Raw genomic sequence first — 24,721 nt, forward strand, 5'->3', positions numbered from 1 at the left:
GGCGCAGCTCGGGCTGTGGGTGAACTGCCACTTGTCGCTGTAGCGGCGCATCGGGGAGCGGGTTCTTGTTGGTCCTGACGTCTCCGGCCATCCCCCTGGACAGGAGCTGAGAGACGTCAGGACCACCAGAAGCCGCTCCCCGATGCGCCGCTACAGCGACAAGTGGCAGTTCGCCCACAGCCCGAGCTGCGCCCCCACATCGGGACACCGACCCCCAGGCCCACTGCAAGCACGGAGATCCCAGAGACTCACAGCCAGCAACAACTCTAGCCCAGCCCCGCTCCAACTCCAGAGGAACCCGGGTTGCGGATGAGGGGGCGCAGCTCGGGCTGTGGGCGAACTGCCACTTGTCGCCGTAGCGGCCCATCGGGGAGCGGATTCCTCTGGAGTTGGAGGGGGAGGGGGGTATTGTGCTGTTTGATCGCCCCCTGCTATCCCAGGGACAGGGAGACACAGCGGCTTTTTAGACTGGTGGGCAATCACTTCCAAAGTTCTGCCCACACAGTCAGTACACCTCTCCTACACTGCATTTCATACAAACATTTATTCTGCAAGAAAAAACTACATTGAAGACTCAAACTCGCGACCGAGTAACTGCCGGGATCAAGGCGCAAACTCGCGACCTTAGATCGCCTAAGGGCATGTAGCCCCGCTAGGGTGACATGAGTGCGGGAGGTGATTCAACGCTGCGGGCACATTTACAAATTGAGGAATTCATTCAACACACTGCATTTCATACAAACATTTATTCTGCAAAAAAAAACCTACATTGAAGACTCAAACTCGCGACCGAGTAACTGCCGGGATCAAGGCGCAAACTCGCGACCTTGCGGATATGAGCCGAGCACTCTACCACTGAGCCAGCCATTAAAATCTACGCTAAAAAATTTCCATTCCGAAGACCGACAAATTCTGAATTACGAAAAGTGTCTGGTCCCAAGGCTGTCGGATAAAAGGTTGTGCACCTGTACTTAAATATGTTGAAGAATGTGAAATATTCATTGCAAAGTGCAAAACAATGTATAAAATGTGTGTTTAAAGCATGCATAAATTAACTGTAAATGTAATGTTCCATTTAACGTAGACGCAGCATAGATACCTACAGTGTGATGCTTCACACCCACACCTGTGCCCCACACACACACACACACACACATGTGCCCCACACACACCTGTGCCCCACACACCCACACCACACACACACACACACACACACACCCACACCCCCCAACACACCCACACACACACACACACCTGTGCCCCACACACACACACACCTGTGCCCCACACACACACACACACACACACACACACACCTGTGCCCCCACACACACACACACCTGTGCCCCCCAGACACACACACCTGTGCCCCCACATGCCCACACCTGTGCTCTACACACACACACCCGTGCCCCACACACACACACCTGTGCCCCACACACCCACACCTGTGCCCCCCACACACACACAAACCTGTGCCCCACACACACACACACCTGTGCCCCACACACACACACACCTGTGCCCCACACACACACACACCTGTGCCCCACACACACACACACACACACACACACACACCTTGCCCCACACACACACACACCTGTGCCCCACACACACACACACCTGTGCCCCACACACACACACACACACCTGTGCCCCACACACACACACACCTGTGCCCCCACACACACACACACACACACACACACACCTGTGCCCCACACACACACACACCTGTGCCCCACACACACCACACCTGTGTGCCCCACACACACACACACACACACACACACACACACACACACACACACACACACACACACACACACACACACACACACACACACACACACACACACACACACACACACACACACACACACACACACACACACACACACACACACACACACACACACACCCACACCTGTGCCCCACATGCCCACACCTGTGCTCCACACACACACACACCCGTGCCCCACACACACACACACCCGTGCCCCACAGACCACCATCTTCCATAAACAGGAACCGACCAACCAGGCTCTTTAAGTGGTTCTGTCAATAATTGTTTTTTGCTCGTGTGGATAATATCCTTGAAGAACAAATCAACAGCAAATAACTATTAATTCCGTTTGAATGCACTAAGCATTTTGTTTAAACTGGCTGCTGTAAACGTTCTTAAAAGACACGTTAATGATACCAGGGCTTTGTGTGAGGAAGCCCTTCTCATCTTTCCATTTTGCTGCAATGTTCTCGTCTGGATGCTCTGATTATGGCAAGTAGATTGTAAGATAATGACTTCAAGCAAGATTTCATTTTGAGGCATCACTATATTGGAGGAAATATAAGACTGATGTACTATAGGATTGGATATTAATTAGAGAGTATACAGAGGAGATTTACTAGAATGTTGCCTGGGTTTCAACAACTAAGTTACAGAGATAGGTTGAATAAGTTAGGTCTTTATTCTCTGGAGCGCAGAAGGTTAAGGGGGGACTTGATAGAGGTCTTTAAAATGATGAGAGGGATAGACAGAGTTGATGTGGACAAGCTTTTCCCTTTGAGAATAGGGAAGATTCAAACAAGAGGACATGACTTCAGAATTAAGGGACAGAAGTTTAGGGTAACATGAGGGGGAACTTCTTTACTCAGAGAGTGGTAGCGGTGTGGAATGAGCTTCCAGTGGAAGTGGTGGAGGCAGGTTCGTTGGTATCATTTAAAAATAAATTGGATAGGCATATGGATGAGAAGGGAATGGAGGGTTATGGTATGAGTGCAAGCAGGTGGGACTAAGGGAAAAAAAGTTATTCGGCACGGACTTGTAGGGCCGAGGTGGCCTGTTTCCATGCTGTAATTGTTATATCGTTATATGGATAGAAAACAGAATCATGCATTATTTTATTAAAACTGATGATTTTGTAACGTTTTTTAAAAATGCATTACACTAAGGAGATTTGGTGACAACCTCAGAATAAATTGTTATGCTTATTATTTGTCTGTCAAAGCTGCCCAAAGTTAACATCAGTGTTGCAAATACAGGAAACTATTGCTTTACTTTGGCAATATCTGAGAAATACAAGTTAACAGGATCATGGATTCCTTGTGGTATATTGCTGCTCTTCTGTATTCCAAGCACCTTACTAATCCCGATACTTTAAATCACGTATGCTACAAATCCATTGGATTTTGTTTTCTAAGTGAGTTATTATCCTCAGCAAGGCACGACCATATCTTAAACTCACAACCATATCTTAAACTTTTAGATTGATTTTTAAGACGTCTTTATTTTTGATTTGTGAAAGCGTAGAGCACATGAGGAGTGGAGTTGTCCATCTCACTCTATCCAGGAATTCAACTTCCATTCACAGGTTCCATTTCATTCTTGTATGAGACCTAATCTTTCCTACCATATATTTATGGTATAAATATTTTTCCACTGTCCATTCCTGTAAGTACGATTACACCTAGACCCAAAGGGCCTATTTCCATGCTATTTGACCTCAATCTTTGGAATGTAAACTCTTTAACCAGCAATGTTCAGTTTCAATCTTCCATGTAAACCAGTTTCTGCAGCTCCTACACATTCAGCTGCCGTTGGATGTTTTATTGTCACGTGTGCGGTCTTGGACAGCACTGCTGCCCCTTATAGGGTGCTCTCTACAGTGCATCTAGAGAAGTTGATCAGGATTGTTGGAGACATGCTGAACCTGAGCAAGCTGAGGTGATGGTTTGCTCTCCTGGCTGAGTGTGAGTATAGTTGGACGAGGACAGGTTGTTGGTGATTTTGTGCTCGTCTTTAAACTGCCTCTCAGTAAGGTCTGGTACTATGGACACCTGCTCAGTTTATTGGTTTTACTTCCAAGATCCTTCACATTAAAGTATATTCAATTAACCACGGCCAAACCTTACCTGTTTTCTGGTACTTTTGTTTCCTTTGTTATCTAAATATTCTGCTGTCTTCGAGGCTTATTTACTAAACCTCTGCTTGATCACTTCCACATCCATCTTTGCAACTCAGCTTATGCAATGACTCTCAGATTTCCATAACTCCTGCCAAATCAGTTTAAAACATAGCAAGCCTCCTTTACTACCCCCAACCCAACCAGCTTTTGCTTCAGGCCTTGCATCAACACTCTGAGGTCCAACCTACCTGGGGACCAGTCTTGGTATCACCTGCACAATCTCTTAAATCCGGCATTCATGTAGACTGTCCCACTTCTCTCTGCATCCCTGCAAAGTCCTTTACCAAATCTCCAATTTGTCGTTGATGTCATTATGAACCTTAACCTCAAACAGAGCGCCTCTCCACCCCCTGACCCAAAGAATACTCAGCTTTAATGATGTGCTGCAGAGCTTGTTTAGAGCAAGGTGTGAGAGCTAGATCCTGAGCTCTTCCAGTGATGCTGGTTTTGGACCAGTGCAGTGCATTGTACCAACACACTGGGGCCAATATTTAGCAGCTGATTAAATTGATTTTCCTCAATTTAAACCTTTTTGTATTATTAATACCAATTTCCCCTTAATTGAATTCCCACACTTACCAAATTCCCAACCATTTCACTATGAAACTGCATCCACTGAGAGTAAAATCTTCCATCTTCCTGTAAGCAGTGACTCAGCCTTGACGACCTTAATGCAAGTGACGAGTTATCTCCTGCATTCCAGAATCAAAGTGAACCAAACCTTGGTAATAAAGGTGCAGGCAGCACTTGTGTTTGCACAAACTCAAAGGTGATCTCCAAGCCTGATGTATCATGAAAGGTGGGCCTTGCATTCAATGTCTGAAAGCCCAAGGTCCACCCCGTGCCCCTCTACCCTGCGCCACTCTCCCCAGTGCCACTCTCCCCTGTGCCACACATTTACCCAGCACCACTCTCCCCCTCTACCCTGCGCTACTCTCCCCCCGCGCCACTCTCTACTCTACCCCGCGCCACTCTACCCCGCTCCACTCTCCCCCGCGCCGCCACTCTCCTCCCACTCCCCCGCTCTACTCTCTCCCCGCGCTACTCTCCCCCGCTCTACTCTACCCCCCCCGCGCCACTCTCCCCACGCCACTCTCCCCCGCGCCACTCTCCCCCGCGCCACTCCCCCCCGGGCCACTCCCCGCGCCACTCTCCCCGCGCCACTCTCCCCCCGCGCCACTCTCCCCCGCGCCACTCTCTCTCCCCCCGCGCCACTCTACCCCGCGCCACTCTACCCCGCGCCACTCTCCCCCGCGCCACTCCCCCCCGCGCCACTCCCCCCGCGCCACTCTCCCCCCGCGCCACACCCCCCGCGCCACCACCCCCGCGCCACTCTCCCCCCGCGCCACTCTCTACCCCGCGCCACTCTCCCCCGCGCCACTCTACCCCGCGCCACTCTCTCTCCCCACTCTCCCCCGCGCCCCGCTCTCCACCCCGCGCCACTCTCCCCCCGCGCCACTCTCCCCCCGCGCCACTCTCCCCCGCGCCACTCTCCCCCCGCGCCACTCTCCCCCGCGCCACTATAACCCGCGCCAGTATACCTGCGCCACTCTCTCCCGCGCCAGTCTACTCTTCTACAAGGGTTCACAACTAGACCTGCACAATGTGAACCACTTTACATATCTCGGGATCATCCTCCTTGGAGAAGTCTGACATCGGGGTTAACTTAACCAAGGCCTTTGTTCCCCAAGCACATCTGTGGGTAGATTGGGGAAAACTCTACATGGAGTTATAACTTACTGCTTAATGAATAGTCCTGGGTAATCATGCGCCGCTACTGTAATCAGAACATGTTTGTGTACAAACCAATTAAAAAACACTTTCTTACCTGTTTATGGGTTTGCAAAATTGCAAACGTTCCTTTTCTTCTCAAACATTGAGAGTGTGTTGTTGCCACGAACCAGGACACAACACGGCCACAGTCTCCTGTGGTGCAACTATCCACATCAGTGCACACATGGCAAACCATCAATGGTCTTTACATGCATATCGGGACACTAAAGCCCCTGTCCCACTTATGCGATTTTTTGGCGACTACAGGCGACTAGTCTGTCATGGTTGCGGGATGAGGCCTGTATGGTCGTGAGTTGTCTCCTCAAGTCGCCTAAAGAGTCGTAATGTTTTTCTGGTCGCAGCTGGATTTTGAAATGTTCAAAACTTTTCAGCTGCTGTGGGCTTGACGTAGCTTGTCTTCTCCTGTCGGAGGTGCTGTCGTAGGTTGTCGCCAGGTGACGTTGGTTGTCGCCGGCTGCTGACTTCGGTGAATTCCATTGGCGACTACCTATGTCAACCGGCGACAGGTACCTACGACTGAATTTTCTTCAGTTGCCGCCGACAGTTGTCGTAGCTTGTCGCGGGTGGACGCAGGTTGAATTTGGTTGTCGCCTGTGTGGTCATAGGTTGTTGTAGGTGTGGTCATAGGTGGATGTCCTAATGGGTCGCCGGTTGTCGGTAGCTTGTCATAGACATTGCCGTAGGAGAGGTCCAGTCGCCGCATTTTCGGCGACTTCAGATTCAGATTAAACTTTAATTGTCATTGTCAGTGTACAGTACAGAGACAACAAAATGGACCTGCTATGACTGTGACAGTTGCCGAAAAAATTGCCTAAGTGGGACAGGCCCTTAACGCTCTTTGCAGCTGGTATTTAAGTAAACTGGCTACAGTGTGGAAATGGAAAATGGTGACACAATTGTCCATTAAAACCTTGAGCTGCAAGATCAGGATAAAGTTTATTTGGGTTATTTCTGTTTTGGTTATGAGGTCAGATCGCCTATCTCATTTCACTTTATTCTTCCAATTGGGAAGCTGCTCCTAAAAATGATCAGAAGCCTGATCAATAATGGGTAAATATTCGGTACTTCATGCAGGTGTACATCCAGTTTTAGACATCCATAATACATTTGGTACTCATCTCAGTTTTCTGATTAATTGTGCTTCCTTGATATCAACAACTCAAGCTGTCATTTTCCCAACACCTCTAATGTTAAATTCTCATTTTTGTTCTGATTTATTAATGAATCCAATCACTAGTTCTGCAATCTGCTCTGCCTTACTGACACTCGCTGAACAAATTTTCCATTACTCAACTCCTAATTCTTAACACCCTGTCACCCCGTCGCCTGCTTTCACTCAGCAATTACTGGCTCTATTTCCAGGTTTGGTCCCACTCTGCTGCCTTCTCTCCATCTATGAAATTAGAAAAAGGACTACTCGGGGAGCCAGACTGTACCACTCAATGACCAGCCTCCCCTTACACCACCAGGTCAGCAGCTCACAGCTGCTCACTATCACACCCAGATACTTTATAAATGTGGTGAAGGTTCCTACTTCAACGCCCAATCAGGTAATGAGTTCCCGTTCCCTCACTGATGGAAACTTTCCCCCTCATCCTTTCACCATTTACTTCCAGCCTGTGCCCCATGGTTTTGTCCCTTCTGCCAACGTTAATTGTTCCTTCATGTTTACTTTCTCTAAGCCCTCAATTAACTGCCTTTGTTTTTCTTTTCCAAAAGAAATAAGTGCATCTTACGCAACTTTACATATAACTAAAATGTTCCAATCCTGGCAATATCTCAAATCTCTTCTGCACCCTGTCCACTTCTTCCTTGGGCTTTTATACAACTTATTGAAACTTGTAGAGCAAAACTGGTCACTTAATATTTTGCAAATATACATTATATGAGCCAATAACTCCCACTCTTTACAGTGCTTCCATGAGGAGCCCTGAGATGCTTTATATATTAAAACACATTATTTATATATTAAAGATTCTATATATTGGTAAATTGTAGTGGCGGGCAGATTTTGAAGCAATCATTCATTGAAATCCTCTGCTGTAACTGAATTGTTATTAAAATGTCTGGATGCTGAGTTTTTTGTTTGCTTTCTTCAGGATATACGAAATGTGCATTCTCTGTCTAGTTGATAAACAACTGTCCTCTTGGTCTCTCCTTGTGCTGTTCACTTCTATGATAGCATTACATTACACAGCATTATACCATTACATTTTCTTTGCTATATCTGGCATCTCTATTGGATTTATATTTTATGGTGATTTGACTTAGCTGGGATTACTTCAGCACAGAGCATTCAGAAAGAAAACCATATGAACTACTTGTAACCCAACTGTCATTACTCTGGTGTAGAACTGAACCTTGCTGGGGAATAAATTTGTTCATATTTACTTTTTAAAAATTGGTACCTCTGGCGCACTATATATAACATGATGAAGTCTACTACCTAAATGTCTGACTGAAATATAAGCTATTGAGTTTGGTGACAATACATAAGTTAGGCTCAGCATTTCAACTCCCCCTCTCATTCCGAATCCGACCTTTCTGTCCTGAGCCTCCTCCATGGCCAGAGTGAGGACCACCGTAAATTGGAGGAGCAGCACCTCATATTTCGCTTGGGCAGTTTGCACCCCAGCGGTATGAACATTGACTTCTCTAATTTCAGGTAGTCCCTACTTTCTCCTCCCCTTCTCAGCTCTCCCTCAGCCCACTGGCTCCACCTCTTCCTTTCTCATTCCCCCCCCCCCCCTCCACCCTCACATCAGTCTGAAGAAAGGTCTTGACCCGAAATGTTGCCTATTTCCTTCGCTCCATAGATGCTGCCTCACCCGCTGTGTTTCTCCAGCATTTTTGTCTACATACATTAAGTTATTTTTGTTTATAAAGATTAAAATGTACAATCCAAAGTGATGGCTATATAAAAACATAGAAAATAGGTGTAGGAGGAGGCCATTCGGCCCTTCGAGCCAGCACCGCCATTCATTGTGATCCTGGCTGATCGTCCCCAATCAATAACCCGTGCCTGCCTTCTCCCCATATCCCTTGATTCCACTAGCCCCTAACACTCTCTTAAATCCATCCAGTGATTTGGCCTCCACTGCCCTCTGTGGAAGGGAATTCCACAAATTCACAAATCTCTGGGTGAAAAGGTTTTTTTCTCACCTCACTTAAATGGCCTCCCCTTTATTCTAAGACTGTGGCCCCTGGTTCTGGACTCGCACAACATTGGGAACATTTTTCCTGCATCTAGCTTGTTCAGTCCTTTTATAATTCTATGTGTTTCTATAAGATCCCCCTCATCCTTCTAAACTCCAGTGAATACAAGCCTAGTCTTTTCAATCTTTCCTAATATGACAGTCCCGCCATCCCAGGGATCAATCTTGTGAACCTACGCTGCACTGCCTCAATCACAAGGATGTCCTTCCTCAAATTTGGAGAACCAAACTGTACACAATACTCCAGATGTGGTCTTACCAGAGCCCTATACAACTGCAGAAGAACCTCTCTACTCCTATACTGAAATCCTCTTGTTATGAAGGCCAACATTCCATTAGCTTTCTTCACTGCCTGCTGTACCTGCACACCAACTTTCAGTGACCAGTGTACAAGGACACCCAGGTCTCGCTGTACCTCCCCCTTACCTAACCTAACCCCATTGAGATAATAATCGCCCCCTTGTTTTTGCCACCAAAGTGGATAACCTCACATTTATCTATATTATACTACATCTGCCATGCGTCTGCCCACTCGCTCAACCTGTCCAGGTCACTCTGCAACGTCCTAACATCCTCTTCACCGTTCACACTGCCACCCAGCTTTGTGTCATCCGCAAACTTGCTAGTGTTGCTCCTAATTCCTACTTCCAAATCATTAATATATATGGCAAACAGTTGCGACCCCAACACCGAGCCTTGTGGCACTCCACTCGCCACTGCCTGCCATTCTGAAAACTACCACTCAATAGACAATAGACAATAGGTGCAGGAGTAGGCCATTTGGCCCTTCGAGCCAGCACCGCCATTCAATGTGATCATGGCTGATCATCCCCAATTAGTACCCCGTTCCTGCCTTCTCCCCATATCCCCTGACTCCGCTATTTTTAAGAGCCATATCCAGCTCTCTCTTGAAAGCATCCAGAGAACCTGCCTTCACCGCCCTCTGAGGCAGCGAATTCCACAGACACTCCTACTCTTTGCTTCCTGTCTGCCAACCAATTTTCTATCCACGTCAACACCCTACCCCCAATACCATGTGCTCTAATTTTAGTCACCAGTCTCCCTTGCGGGACCTTATCAAAGGCTTTCTGAAAGTCTGGATACACTACATCCACTGGCTCCCCTTCATCCATTTTACTTGTCACATCTTCAAAAAATTCCAGAAGATTAGTCAAGCATGATTTTCCTTTCATAAATCCATGCTGACTTGGACTAATCCTTTTACTGCTACCCAAATGCCCCATTATTACCTCTTTAATAATTGACTCCAGCATCTTTCCCACCACCAAAGTCAGGCTAGCTGGTCTGTAAATCCCCGTTTTCTCTCTCGCTCCTTTCTTGAAAAGTGAGATAACATTAGCTATCCTCCAATCTACAGGAACTGATCCTGAATCTATTGAACATTGAAAAATGATCATCAATGCATCCACTATTTCTAGAGCCACCTCCCTGAGGACCCTGGGATGTAGTGTGTAAATTGCAGCAGGCGTTAAAATTGGCATGTAACAAAGGTAATGCCACTGTGGTGATGGAGGATTTCAATATGCAGGTAGACTGGGAAAATCAGGTTGGTTCAGCACCCCAAAAAGAGAGTTTGTAGAGTGCCTCCGAGATAGATTCTTAGAGCAGCTTGTAATGGAGCCGACCAGAGAAATTCTGGACTAGCATCAGGCCCCGGGGATTTATCATCCTTCAGTCCGATTAGCACCCCCAATACTATCTCTCGCCTAATGACAATTTATTTCAGTTCCTCGTCCCCCTTCGATCATCTGTCCTCCAGTACTTCTAGGAGATTGTTTGTGTCTTCCTTATTGAAGACAGATCCGAAGTACTTATTCAACTCTTCTGCCATTTCCTTGGTCCCCATAATAATTTCACCCGTGTCTGCCTTCAAGGGACCCACATTTGACTTTGCTATTCTTTTTCACTTAACATATCTAAAAAAGCTTTTACTGTCCTTCTTTATATTCCTGGCTAGCTTCCCTTCGTACTTCATCTTTTCAGCCCGTATTGCCCGTTTTGTTTCCTTCTGTTCTATGAAAGTTTCCCAATCCTCTGGCTTCCGGCTACTCTTTGCTGTGTTATACATCTTTTCTTTTAGTTTTATACTATTCTTAACTTCTCTTGTCTGCCACGATTGCCTCCTACTCCCCTTAGAATCTTTCTTCCTTTTTGGAATGAAATGATCCTGTGTCTTCCGGATTATGCCCAGAAATTCCTTCCATTGCTGTTCCACTGTCATTCCTGCTCATATCCCTTTCCAGTCTACCTTGGCCAGCTCCTCTCTCATGCCTTCATAATCCCCTTTGTTCAACTGCATCACTGCCACTTCCGATTTAACCTTCTTCTTCTCAAATTGCAGATTAAAACTAATCATATTATGATCACTACCTCCAAGCGGTTCCTTTACCTGGAGTTCTCTTATCAAATCTGGTTCATTGGACAACACTAAATCCAGAATTGCCTTTTCGCTGGTCGGCTCCATTACAAGCTGCTCTAAGAATCTATCTCGGAGGCACTCAACAAACTCTCTTTCTTGGGGTCCTGAACCAACCTGATTTTCCCAGTCTACCTGCATATTGAAATCCCCCATCACCACAGTGACATTACCTTTGTTACATGCCAGTTTTAACTCCTGCTACAACCTACACCCTACATTCAGGCTACTATTTAGGGGTCTGTGGATAACACCAATTAGTGTCTTCTTGCCTTTACAATTCCTCAACTCCATCCACAGTGACTCTACCTCCTCAGTCCCTACGTCTTCCCTCGCAAGGGGCTGAATTCCATCCATCACCAGCAGAGCTACCCCCCTCCTCTGCCCACCTGCCTGTCCTTTCTATAGGATGTATAACCCTGAATATTAAGTTCCCAGGCCCGATCTTCCTGCAGCCACGTCTCGGTAACCCCAACAATGTCAAATCTACCAACCTCTAACTGAGCCTCAAGCTCATCTACTTTACTTCTTTACTTCTTATACTTTCGCATCTCATCTTTCACATTGATCGCTATTACACTTGGCCATACTCTCCTATCCCTTTGTGAGCTTTCTTTCCCGTTAATTCTGGGGTCATTAACTATCCCTTTACTCCCTTTCCCTTTAACTCCGTCCTTGACTATCCCATTGACAACCCCCCCCCCATTTAGTTTTAAACCATCTGTGTCGCAGTGGCAAACCTGCCTGCCAGAATGCAGGTCCCCCACCTGTTAAGGTGCAATCCGTCCCTTTTATACAGTTCCCCCTTACTCCAAAACAGATCCCAGTGGTCTAACAATCTAAATCCCTGCTCCCTGCACCAGTTCCTCAGCCACACATTCAGGTCCTGTATCTCCCTGTTCTTGCTCTCACCAGCACGAGGAACTGGAAGCAAACCGGAGATAACCACCCTGGCGGTCCTGCTTTTCAGCACTTTTCCAAGCTCTCTAAAATCACGCTACAGAATATTCATTCATTCAAATTAAAATAATGATTTTAATTTTCCTAATATTCAAAGTGCCTGCATAGCCTTTCCTTTACAACACTTCCCACCGTGGGTTTATGCATCTTTGTAGAGCCTGTTTCTAGTTAATGATGACTTGCAGATTATACAGTAACTTGTATTAACACAATTTAAATCAAACGGCACTGGGGGCACATTTATGCTTGAAAGGAATTCAAATTAACAGATAATTCAAATGAAGTGACTTTGAATTAAAGGAATAAACTATTTGCTGTACATTTGAAATGTCAATCAATTACCATTCTCTGCCAGTAATGTGGAATAAATAATTTTCTTGCAAAACAGAAGGCTGATAAAAAGTGTTTTATACGTCGATATGAAACTTACCCCTTGTATTTCCCACCTTGTATCTGCAACTGGGGGGGTGGGCAACTTACCTCCAGGTAAGTATTGATATGTTTGAGAAGCAGAACAGAACAAGGTGCTGTTGATTGTTCCTCTGTTGTTGTGGGACCGTTAACATGGTGGGGGATGGATGGAGAGGATAGGTTAAGATACAACATTTCATAGAACAAATAGTTTTTGCTCAGGTTGATATAATTCTGCTGCCCCTTACACAATGCAGTTAATTTGTACAACACATTATAATAGGTGCTCTTAAGCTTATTTGTTAGTTTTTAAATGATTATTTTTTCTCTTCTCAGGCCAACGTTTCGTTACTTCACCTGGCACACTTGTGTACTGGGCATTATTGGTTGTGCAATTATGATGTTCCTGATCAGCCCCATCTATGCTTCATGCAGCATTGCATTCATGCTGATACTGCTGCTGGTACTACACTATGTCTCACCCTCTAGCAGCTGGGGTTACATCAGTCAAGCTCTAATCTTCCATCAGGTACAGTTAAAGATGAAGACATCTTCTGAAATGGTGTTGTGCATTCTGAGCATCTGGGGAGTAGATTCATATACAAATCATCCAACGTACAACTGTATCTGTGATGAAATCGACTTTTAACCAAGTTAGCTGAAATCTATTGAACCTGAAACTTTTTCTCACTAAAGTCACTTATTGATGTAAAAATGTGGGCAGATTTGCTGCAGTAAGCTCCGACATATTGCAGGTGGTAGGAGTCTGAAACAAAAGCACTGTGTAAACAGGCAGCAAGTCGGTCCATACTGGTTGAGAAACCTTTCAGAGGAGATTTAATCATTGGTATGTTGATAGATTGTCATTGACCTGTGTAGTGTAGAAGGGACATGTTCGTCGGCGTGGGCAAGTTGGGCGGAAGGGCCCCACTCTATCACCTGGAATGGTAGTGCAAAAATAAACTGAATTTTTGAAAGTTTTGCAAGATTTCACTATACATGAATCCTGAGAATATATTTGCAGATGTACAGCAAGAAGATTTTCTGTTGAAATAAAAATAATATAAGCAAGTGTTCAGTTCCTGATAAGAGTTGGATCTCATTGTTTGCTAATTTGGGGAAATAAGTCAGTTTTGTTTCACAGTAATAACTATTTCAGGCTTCTGTCTCCAATCTAGATGTCAGATTAATAGTAACATTCAGAGGCTTAGACAAAGTTAAATTTTGTTTCATAAATGCTTATTATTGATCTAACAATCCTCTTCTACAGATCATTGGCAGTGACCATATTGATTCTCACCAAATAAATGCAAATCTCAGTGAGATCCTGTTACGTCAAGGTCACTGAGGAAATGGCATCTAAATGCAAAGTATAAAGATGAGAACTTCTTCATAATTGAATGAAGAAATGCCTTGTGATCATTTTGATTTGCATTTCACTTATTTTGCAGTTTCCTCACTGGTAAATCAATTCATGCTATCATTTGTGCAGTAAAATTCTGCGTATAATTCTGAATTCTGTAACATGTTTGTATTTTTAGGTTAGAAAGTATCTTCTCATGCTAGATGTCCGTAAAGATCATGTCAAGTTCTGGCGTCCACAAGTTCTGCTCATGGTTGCCAATCCTAGGACAAGCACTCAACTCATTTGTTTCGCAAATGATCTGAAAAAAAGTGGATTGTATGTGCTTGGCCACGTCCAGACTGGAGACCTAGGTAGGCAATGTTTCAATGTTTGAAGAAGGGTTTCCTTCTCTCCGCAGATGCCGCTTAACCCGCTGAATTACTCCAGCATTTTGTGCGCTGGAGTAATTACACCTAGGCAAAGTTTCTCTTCATTTTCTCAATGTGTGTTCTGGAATAGTTCCATTTGAAAATGTCAATGAAATGTTTTTATTGAATATTTATAGGGCAAGGAAGAGAGAATTTCATATAATCTTCCCACAGTCTGTTTCCCCCTTATCCCTGATTATCCAAAACAAAATTGAATTTTACAGGGTTTTTCTGTGTATTCCAAGACATCATATACCCCATTGTGTAATAAATGTCAAATCCCTTCTCATCTGAACACTGAATAATCGATTTGTCCTAATAGAAGACATTTCTTCCGATTTGAATTTTATCTTAATTTTGAATACCTGGATTAAGTCTCTGCCGCATGCTGAGCTAGTTTTATGGACTTTCAAATTATTGCAAAATGATACTTCTCATTTCAGTCAGTTTTTGACAGAGGAACTGCTAGTGTGGATTGAATGTCGATGAGAGACAGATTAATGTTGCAGCAGCTATATTTTGACTCTGCTCCACTTGGATGATGTTTTCTAAAATTGATTTTGTTCTCTTTATGATAGACAATAGGTGCAGAAGGAGGCCATTCGGCCCTTCGAGCCAGCACCGTGATCATGGCTGATCATCCACAATCAGTACTCCGTTCCTGCCTTCTCCCCATATCCCTTGAATGTCCTCCCTCAAATTTGGAGATCAAAACTGCACACAATACTCCAGGTGTGGTCTCACCAGGGCCCTGTACAACTGCAGAAGGGCCTATTTGCTCCAATACAACTCATCTTGTTATGAAGGCTAACATGCCATTCGCTTTCTTTCCTGCCTACTGTACTTGCATGCTTACTTTCAGTGGCTGATAAACAAGGATCCCCAGATCTCGTTGTATTTCCCCTTTTCCCAACTTGACACCATTCAGATAATAATCTGGCTTCCTGTTTTTGCCACCAAAGTGGATAACCTCACATTTATCCACATTAAACTACATCTGCCATCTATCTGCCCACTCACCCAACCTGTTCAAGTCACCCTGCATCCTGATAGCAACCTCCTTACAGTTCATCCTCATAGCATCCTCCTCACTTCAAATACACATTGAACTATTTCAGTAACAAGAGAGGCATTTTTAATCTGGACTGTGCTGTTCTATCATCACTGCTTAATCTATTGTGTTACCCAGAGACCTGTTTTCCTTAGACTGTCATTTAAACCAACAAACAATCCTCATTTGCTGACAATGTACAGATTCACGTATATTACAACATTTTCAACAGTATTTTTTATCGATTCACTTTAAATAAATTATACTGTCATTAACATCTTGCATCACCAAAGGAAACTATTCAACACATATCAGTCTGAAGAAGGGTCTCGACCCGAAACGTCACCCGTTCCTTCTCTCCAGAGATGCTACTTGTCCCTCTGAGTTACTCCAGCATTTTATGTCTACCAACACATATCCAACATGTTTTTCTGAAAATGCTAAACTTAATTGGTTTTTGTTAATCTTTTCCTGTACCCCCCCATTCAAATATTTATCAGGATCCCAAAAACATTCCAATGGATTTTGTTTCTATCCTTTAAAAATGTTTAGTAATAACACAAAGTAACAGGCCATTAAACACAAGCCATTGAGCACAATTTCAGTGTTTATTCTCCATTCAAGCAAATTGCACTCATTATCTTTGCCCGCTGTGATCTTGTATTCCTTTAATTCCTTTTTTCAATCATCTCTGTATCCAATTTCACTTTGTTTCACTAGGAACAACAAACATGAAAGGAAATTCCATGTCCTCACTATCCTGTTTCTGAATGAAAATTCTGCACCTTTTTGACTTTAACTACCTGCTAAGCAGGAACAATAATGTTTCCATGCTTACTTCAATTATACCTGCATTTTGAAGCCTGCTACCTTATCTCTCTGACCTTCTCTGATCAAATGAACTGCCAAAATCCTCCCGTGTTTATTTTATAATCTGAGCCTCTCCTCATACCTTCATTGGTTTATTTCTTTATTTCCCACTGGTCGAACTTTCCTTCTAAAGTAGGCATTCAAAACTGATCATAATATTTATTCTGTAGCCAATCTATGAAAATCTAGCATCTTTGTCGTGGTACTTTATGCTGACATATTAATATAAGACTATGTCCTATTTTACACAGCCATATTATTTAGTGCTCCTTTTCCATGCCAGCCTTGGGTAGGAATGCCAATGATTCTCTATTGTATAGGATTTGTTCCATCAACAAAGAATCTTGGCTGTCTGTATAGTTTCTTCTGAGTGGCCAAAGGACAAACTGGGATCCCTTGGGTGACAAACACCATGAAACTGTAAGAGTGATGTCTAGTAGCAAAGTCATGCCAGAGGGCCAGGCTGCTTCGAATGGGGCATGGATACACCTCTGATCATTCAGCAAACCAAATGGCGCTGACGGGAGGTGAGAACAAAGGCCAGGTGAGAGTTATATGCATATGGACCAGAAACGGGCCCTTTGGTCCAACTTGGCCATGCTGTCCAAGATCCCCCCCATCCACACTATTCCAGAGAATGTTGACAGATATATTTAACCCATAGAGTTCAACAAGATTCTTGGTTCTTGGTTTCTTGGTCGTCCAAAATATTCCAAATGGAATTTAAACTGGAGGTGGTGAAGGGAGTGGGATTCTGGCCAAACTTGGCAGAGGAAAGCAGTCAAGTCCCTGCTGCCACACAAACAACCTGTAGTTAGAAAACCACTTCAGTACTGGCCACCCATGGACCTTTGAGACATAGCTCTGCCCATAAGCCTATGCTTGGGATACATTATTCACCTGTTGCTATTTGGTGTGGGTGTAGGAAGTATAATCCAAACATATATCTTATTTAGCAAATTGTTATAATATTATGTATATATTTGCACTGAACAATTCGCACATAGAACCTTCAAAGTTATGTTTTGCCCATTTTTAGCAGGTAAATATTAAGCCTCCATTCATGAGTCTAGGTGAGGAAATCACCAGTCCCAGCATTGGGTTTATTTTCAGTCATCTGTTTATGTTTCTTTGCTGAGAACCATTGTTGAGGCAAATTATTTCCTCTTAATGAATGAAAGTGACACTCATGATGAGCAGGTAGACAAAAGCGCTGGAGAAACTCAGCGGGTGAGGCAGCATCTATAGAGTGATGGAATAGCCCAAAACGTTGCTTATTTCCTTCGCTCCATAGATGCTGCTGCACCCGCTGAGTTTCTCCAGCACTTTTGTCTACCTTCGATTATGCAGGTACTACTTCTCAGGAATTCCTTCTGTGTATCTGTTCTACTTTTACTGGGACTATTGACTTAATTGAAGTCCTCTCCCCCCGCTCACACCTCCAGGACCACCATTCTCTTGCTTTATTGTCTGAAGCAGTAAGGCCTTTCTGCCTCTCCCACAGCTAGTGCTGTACCCTCTACATCGAACTGGTGCTGTACCCTCCACATCCAACTGGTAGAGGGCTACATCGAGTAATGGCTCCGCAGCTGGTGCTGTACCCTCTACATCGAGTAATGGCCCCACAGTTTTAACCAAATAGAATCTTTGCACCCTCCCTTCCATTTCTCCCTTGCCCCCTGTCACACCAACCCTCTCAGCAATAACCATAATGGAACTAAGTAACCATTAAAAATAAGCATTTGTTTATCTGAAACAACCATGGGGCAAATAATAATCATTTCAAAAATCAGAAATGTATTTTTATTAGCACTGCAATTTACAGCACATGAAACTGCCTGCCACATACAGTGACAGCATGATGGATACCAGTTTTATTGCTGAGCCAGGTTTTACTAAATTGAATTTGTTTAAAATGCCTTTCATCATGCAGCTGACATTTGATAACTTAGATTTATATCTATTCACAAATCAAGTACTTTTGCTATGCATATATAATTCAGAAAATTACATTGATGGTGGTCATTCTGACTGGACAAAGTTTTCTCAAAGGCCGACCACAGTGTGAAGAAGGATTTCCACCCGAAACGTCACCCATTTCTTTTCTCCAGAGATGCTGCCTGACCCACTGAGTTAATCCAGCACTTTGTTTCTATCTTCAATATAAACACAGCATCTGCAGTTCTTTCCTACACAGACAATAAGTAATTCAGCTTCCAGGACCTTTTTAGTTGACAAACATTCAGTGTGTGGTTGGGAGACTGAGGTTGTTGAGGTTTGGGTGGGAGGTGCGAATCTTGAAGATTAAACACTCATCATTGATTTGGGAACTTGAGTAACAGCCATTCAGAGAACCTAAATTTAAGCCTGTGTTGAACATTTACCATAAAAAAGCAACAAATTATGTTGCAAGATTTGGCCAATATATTGAAACTCTGCTGTTGTCAGTTCTGTGCCTGGAGCAGCCGGTAAATGTGACCATTAATCACCAGGACACGACAGGTAATCCAACGACAGCCAGGAGGAAGCAGCAATTCCACCACAAGTTTTCTCATTTATTATAAAACTTTGCATCTTTCCAAAAGTATTTATTAGATTGTCTGTTGTATTCATATAAAATGACTGGTGTTATTTCAGTTTGCATTGTATTCGTAGTCAAAAGATTTTTGTCATTATCAGTATTTGGATAAATAACAGTATACATCAAAGCAAGTGAAATTAACTTAAATGCCCCACTGTTCTGCTTTCCAGATGAGATGCCGTCTGATCCTCTCCAAGCACAGTATGATTCCTGGTTAAGTCTGGTTGATGCACTGAATGTTAAATCATTTGTCAGCCTTACTCTCTCTGACTCAGTCCGTCATGGAGTTCAGCATCTTTTATTCATCTCTGGTCTAGGTAAATAACAAAAGTATCACCTCATTTTAAACAATGTCCATTGGAATTGTATTTACTTGTGGGTGATCAGTTAAGACAAATGTATTTTCATCTGCATTCAGTAAGTTGCTGTCCTTGTTATTGTGTTTTGCAGGTGGAATGAGACCCAATACCCTAATCCTGGGGTTCTACGATGACTCTGTTCCTGAGGATGATCTGCAGCAAATCCCAGCTTTTTCAGAAAGTAGTCATTCAATCTACAGTGATCAAGGTTCCAGCCTTCTGCCTCATTTCCCTCCAGCCAGACATCGTTCCTCTGCCAAGGCGCTGTCAGGCAGGGAGTATGTTGGCATTATCTCCGATTCCATCAAAATGTTAAAAAATGTTTGCTTAGCCCGATACTTCAACCAGCTAAACAAAGCTGACCTGTTCAGTCGGAAGAACTACGAGGTCTCCATAGATGTGTGGCCACTCAATCCACTCCGTCCAGACAGCGCCAGTTATGTAGATACATGCAGCCTGTTCCTGTTACAAATGGCGTGCATTCTCAACATGGTGCGTTCCTGGAGGAAAGCCAGGCTGCGCATCTTTCTGTGTGTGGAATCCGGGAACAGTGCTGGGGAGCACGAGAAGAAACTGAAACAACTTCTAGGTCAGCTTCGCATCAAAGGTTCAATTAAAACTCTCCACTGGGATAGTGTTGCTGCTCTACACTGGCACAAGCAGGTGCCTGACCACAGTAATAACGAAGGGAACTTTGTCAATAATTTCCCTTCAAATGCAATGAAAATTTCTAACGACTATTTGATAGCTGTAAATAGAATGATTCTGGAGCAGGACACCCACCCAGCAATCCGCTTCCTCTATCTGCCTCGACCACCAGCAGACCTTGCTCTGCATGAAAGGTATCTGGAGCAGCTGGAGATCTTGACCAGAGACCTGGGACCTACGTTGCTAATTCATGGAATTAGTGCAGTCACCAGTTTTGATATTTAGATAGTGCACTTTAAACCATTGGCTGCATTGGTTAAGCACAGAGCTGTTAGTATGTTGCTAGGTTGTTAGTAAAGGTGCAAGGTTGGGAAAAGCTCCGATTGGACAGTAGATTACATTTTTTGAACCTAAATAGAAAGGTTGGGGTCGTTGGCTCTGCGACTTATAGTCCTTTAGGTGCTCCTGATCTTTCTCCTTTGAAAATTAAGCAGCGATGTTCCCCCGAGTCTATCCACACAGTCAACACTTCAATCTGATAAAGTCTCGGGAAGTTGAATTATTCTGCAAAAGGGCTTTTAAAGCTTGCATCAAATCTGTCCTATCATAGACAATAGGTGCATGAGTAGGCCATTCAGCCCTTCGAGCCAGCACCGCCATTCAATGTGATCATGGCTGATCATTCTGCTTCTATAACATGCAATGAAAATTGTTATGAATACTAAGGGTTCACAACCAGCTTCCTCTGTTAGGTATGATTAACCTGTTTCATAGAAATCAGAAGTGATACTCTATTTCAGCAGCAATAATGCAATACTTTTAGTCAGATTTAGTTTAGTTTAGAGATACAGCTTGGAAACAGGCCCTTTGGCCCACTGAGTCCACACCGACCATCAATCAACAGTTCACACTAGTTCTATGTTATCCCACTTTCTCATCCATTCCCTACACCCTGGGGCTAATTTACAGAGGGCCAACTAGCCTACAAACCTGCATGTCTTTGGTATGTGGGAGGAAACCGGAGCACCCGGAGGAAACCCACGCGTTCACAAGGAAAACGTGCAAACTCCACACAGACAGTACCCAAGGCCAGATTTGAAACCGGGTCCCAGGTGCTACAAGGCCACACCTCTGCCAGCTGAGCCAATGTTGATTCTGAATTTTTCTTTTTTTTTCCCATGGTTTGTGGCTGCCTCATGAGTGTTTCCAGTAACTACTGGTTTTATTTTGGGTTTTCTTGGGTGTATCAAAATGGTGATCTTGGAAATTATTATATTAAGATTAAATAAAAATTGATCATAAGACTCAAGGAAATGCATATGCTAGAATCTTGAGCAGAACACTGTGCGGGAGTAACTCAACGGGTCAGGCAGCATCTGTGAAGGGACTGGACAGGTGATGTTTTGGGTTAGGACCCTTCCTCAAACAGAAGACAGCCTGAAGAAGGGTCCTGACCTGAAAGATTGTCAAGTCATTGGACGGATTGGTGAAACCAATGAATAATATACTAAGTTTATGACCAATGCCTATTTGATATGGTTAAAACTCATTCACATTGTTCAGTGTAAATTGTGCGGTTGAAGTCAAGCTGTGCAAAGTCCCGGGTGTCCCACTTATGGAACCAGGGAGCTGGTGCAAAAGGAATAATTCCTTGTCGGAGAGAAGGGTCTTGACCCAATACTTCACCCATTCCTGCTGTCCAGAGATGCTGCCTGTCCCGTTGAGTTACTCCAGCACTTTGTGTCTATTTTAGGAATAATCTGTCTCTAGCAGGGCAGTCTGTTCAGAAGAGGCATTAATTGAAGATCATAGCTGAGATTTGAAACTTCGGGAAGTAAATTGGACATGGACTGTTCTGCGAAAGGGAATAATTGAGCGCCAGATCATTGCATATTTTAATAAACTGGTGGATAAATCTTTGAAGCTGGGTGAGTTTACTGGAAATAGCAGATTAGTTGCTTAGTTTTGGATTGTTCTGGCAAAAGTTAGGGGTCTATTGAATGGTATTTAATGGTGCTGTGACCTCTGGAATGAATTGAGAAATTACTGCCAACTATTTCTGTCATCCTGTGGTGATATATTGCTTGACCTTAAGTTTCACAAGCTTTTAGAACCAAAATAACTTGGTTTGTTTAAACTGAGGAGGACCATGTGTATTAGTGAATCGGGCTGTTTCTGCCAAAGGGAAAGCTGAGCAGTGGCGGTGTAGCTTGTAGTTGGCACTGGTAACAAACACCAATCTTCATGACATTGCCAACTCCCGCTGGAGGATAATAGATTCTCTCTCAACCCGAACATGGAACAGTAGAAAAAAATTCCATTAACTACCAAAATCTCATAACCAAGTGTTAAAATATAGTATTTCTTAAAATGATTTGAAATAATAGTCTAGACTGTCACTTTCAACAAAGCGATATTGCTCAGTATAATAAAAGTGTTTTTTTTCATGGAAAAATTCCTTGCCTGCGCTGTGCTTAGTTCCGAGAGCTTGCATTTGATATTTTTGAATTAAAAAAAAAAATACTGTGTGTATTTGGAAACAGCTGAAGTGACAAATTCAGATTGGTTTATTCTCCTATCCCTTTATGCCAGCTTTACATAAATAACCTGTGGGATACTGAGTCCAAAATACAGTGCCCTCTATAATGTTTGGAACAAAGACCCATCATTTATTTATTTGCCTCTGTACTTTGCAATTTCAGATTTGTAATAGAATAAATCACATGTGGTTACAATGCACATTGTCAGATTTTATTAAAGTGTATTTTTATACATTTTGATTTCACCATGTATAAATTACAGCTGTGTTTATAGATAGCCCCCCCCCCCATCCCCCATTTCTGGGCACCATAATGTTTGGGACACATGGCTTCACAGGTGTTTGTAATTGCTCAGGTGTGTTTAATTACCTCCTAATGCAGGTATAAGAGAGTTCTCAGCATCTAGTCTTTCCTCCATAGGGAAGAGGATCAATAATGAGGTCTCAGTATACACAGGTGAAATTATTGCAATATTGTTAGCGGTACAGTGGGTCGAGGATACCAGGCCTTTAAGGACAGTTATTTGTTCAGATTCAAGTTTAGCAATAAAGAGTTTACAGCACAGCCATTCAGACAGTAGACCAGACATTTTGATTGAAATACAACAAACACTATTCAGAATTCAAATGATGGGGCTTACAGTCATATTTTTATGGGTACCAGCACACATTGGCATTAGAGGAAACAAAATGACAGATAAGGTAGCAAAATAGGTAACAAAAATAAGTAAGATTGATTTAAGTATTAACATTGGTAAAACTGAAATCAAAGACATTATTAAGCAAAGACTGAAGGAAAGATGGCAAAAGCAATGGGAGGAAGAGCGGAAAGGACGGCGGTTCTACAGAGTCCGGAGGAAAGTGGGAGAAATGAGATGTGCAGGAAAAAACAGAAAAGAGGAGACAGTAATTTCAAGAATCAGATTTGGACACACTGGTCTGAACAGTACACTTTTTATAATAGGCAAACATAATACAGGCAGATATGAATACTGTGGGCAAGAAGAGACAATAGAGCATGTCATTATACATTGTGAGAGGTATGAGGAAGAAAGAAGACAAATGAGTGAACGATTCAGAAAAGAAAAAGTACAATTTGATTTAATAGATATTTTACAAAATAATTCATATAAGTGCTATCAAATCCTATTGCTTTTTCTCAGGGTAACCAATTTGTTCGGAAAGTTATAGGTTATTAGTATATAAGTTATAATGTTATTTGATCCACATTCCATACCAGTTGGTGGCGGTAATGCACTAAAAAGTTGTTTGCCAACCGCCAAAAAAAACTACATAGAAGAAGAAGTCTTTCCTCCAGTTTTTCCATCACCTTTGGAAACTTTTATTGCTGTTTACCAACATGACCAAAGTTGCGCCAATGCAAGTCAAAGAAGCCATTATGAGACTGAGAAACAAGAATAAAACTGTTTGAGACATCAGCCTTCCGTTGTACTTCCGGTGGCGCTGGTGCCAGCAGCCTCCACCTACAGCCCGGTATCTTTTTGTTTTTTTGTTTATTTTGTTATGTTAAAAGTGTATTTTTTTGTGTTTTTATGTGGGGGAAGAGGGCACGCTGCGGGGGATACCGTACTTCAGCCGCTTCCTGGTGAGGACGCGACTATTATTCGAGTCGCGCGTCCTCCCCCCCCCCCCCCCACAGTGGCCTACCTACCTGGATTGGCGCAGCCTTTCCTGCCGGGATCGACCGGAGCTCCAGCAGCGGCGGGACAGCGCTGAAACATCGCGGGGCTGGTGATGCCTTACCGGGGGTCGCCGTCTGGAGCCCGGAGTGCTGGACCTGCTGCCGACATCATGGAGCTGCGGTTTGCAGAGCTCCCAACGCGGGCGGCGCTGACTACAACGCGGGGTCCTGCGACTCTGCCCGGCTCGACCTGCGGACTCGGGAGCTGCAGACTCCGGCAGCGGGAGGCGGCTGATCAGGAGGTCCGGGCCGCTGAGGAGGAGGATGCTCACCGTCGGGGTTCGGCGTCGGCGTTCCACCAGCCCGGCGTGAGGGCCTGAACATCGGGCCACCCGGGGCGGCGACTGCGGGTGCTCGGAAGGCCCCGACTACGGATGGACACGGAGGGGAGGCTGGCTGGACTATGGTGCCGT

At 44.0% G+C, this 24,721-nt stretch overlaps 1 protein-coding gene across 1 annotated transcript in view; it reads left to right on the forward strand.

The window, feature by feature from the left end:
• zgc:153039 (uncharacterized protein LOC767698 homolog) overlaps positions 1-24,207 on the forward strand; it is a 103,503-nt gene extending 79,296 nt beyond the window's left edge. Inside the window, exons 10-13 of the mRNA XM_055646202.1 lie at positions 13,122-13,314; positions 14,327-14,501; positions 19,231-19,377; positions 19,511-24,207. Of these exons, the coding sequence (XP_055502177.1) occupies positions 13,122-13,314; positions 14,327-14,501; positions 19,231-19,377; positions 19,511-20,352 (1,357 nt within the window). The 3' untranslated portion in view covers positions 20,353-24,207. The remainder of the gene's footprint in view (positions 1-13,121; positions 13,315-14,326; positions 14,502-19,230; positions 19,378-19,510) is intronic.
• Positions 24,208-24,721: the final 514 nt, after the last annotated feature.

The sequence above is a fragment of the Leucoraja erinacea genome, chromosome 14 (genome assembly GCF_028641065.1).
Source record: "Leucoraja erinacea ecotype New England chromosome 14, Leri_hhj_1, whole genome shotgun sequence".
NCBI lineage: Eukaryota > Metazoa > Chordata > Chondrichthyes > Rajiformes > Rajidae > Leucoraja > Leucoraja erinaceus.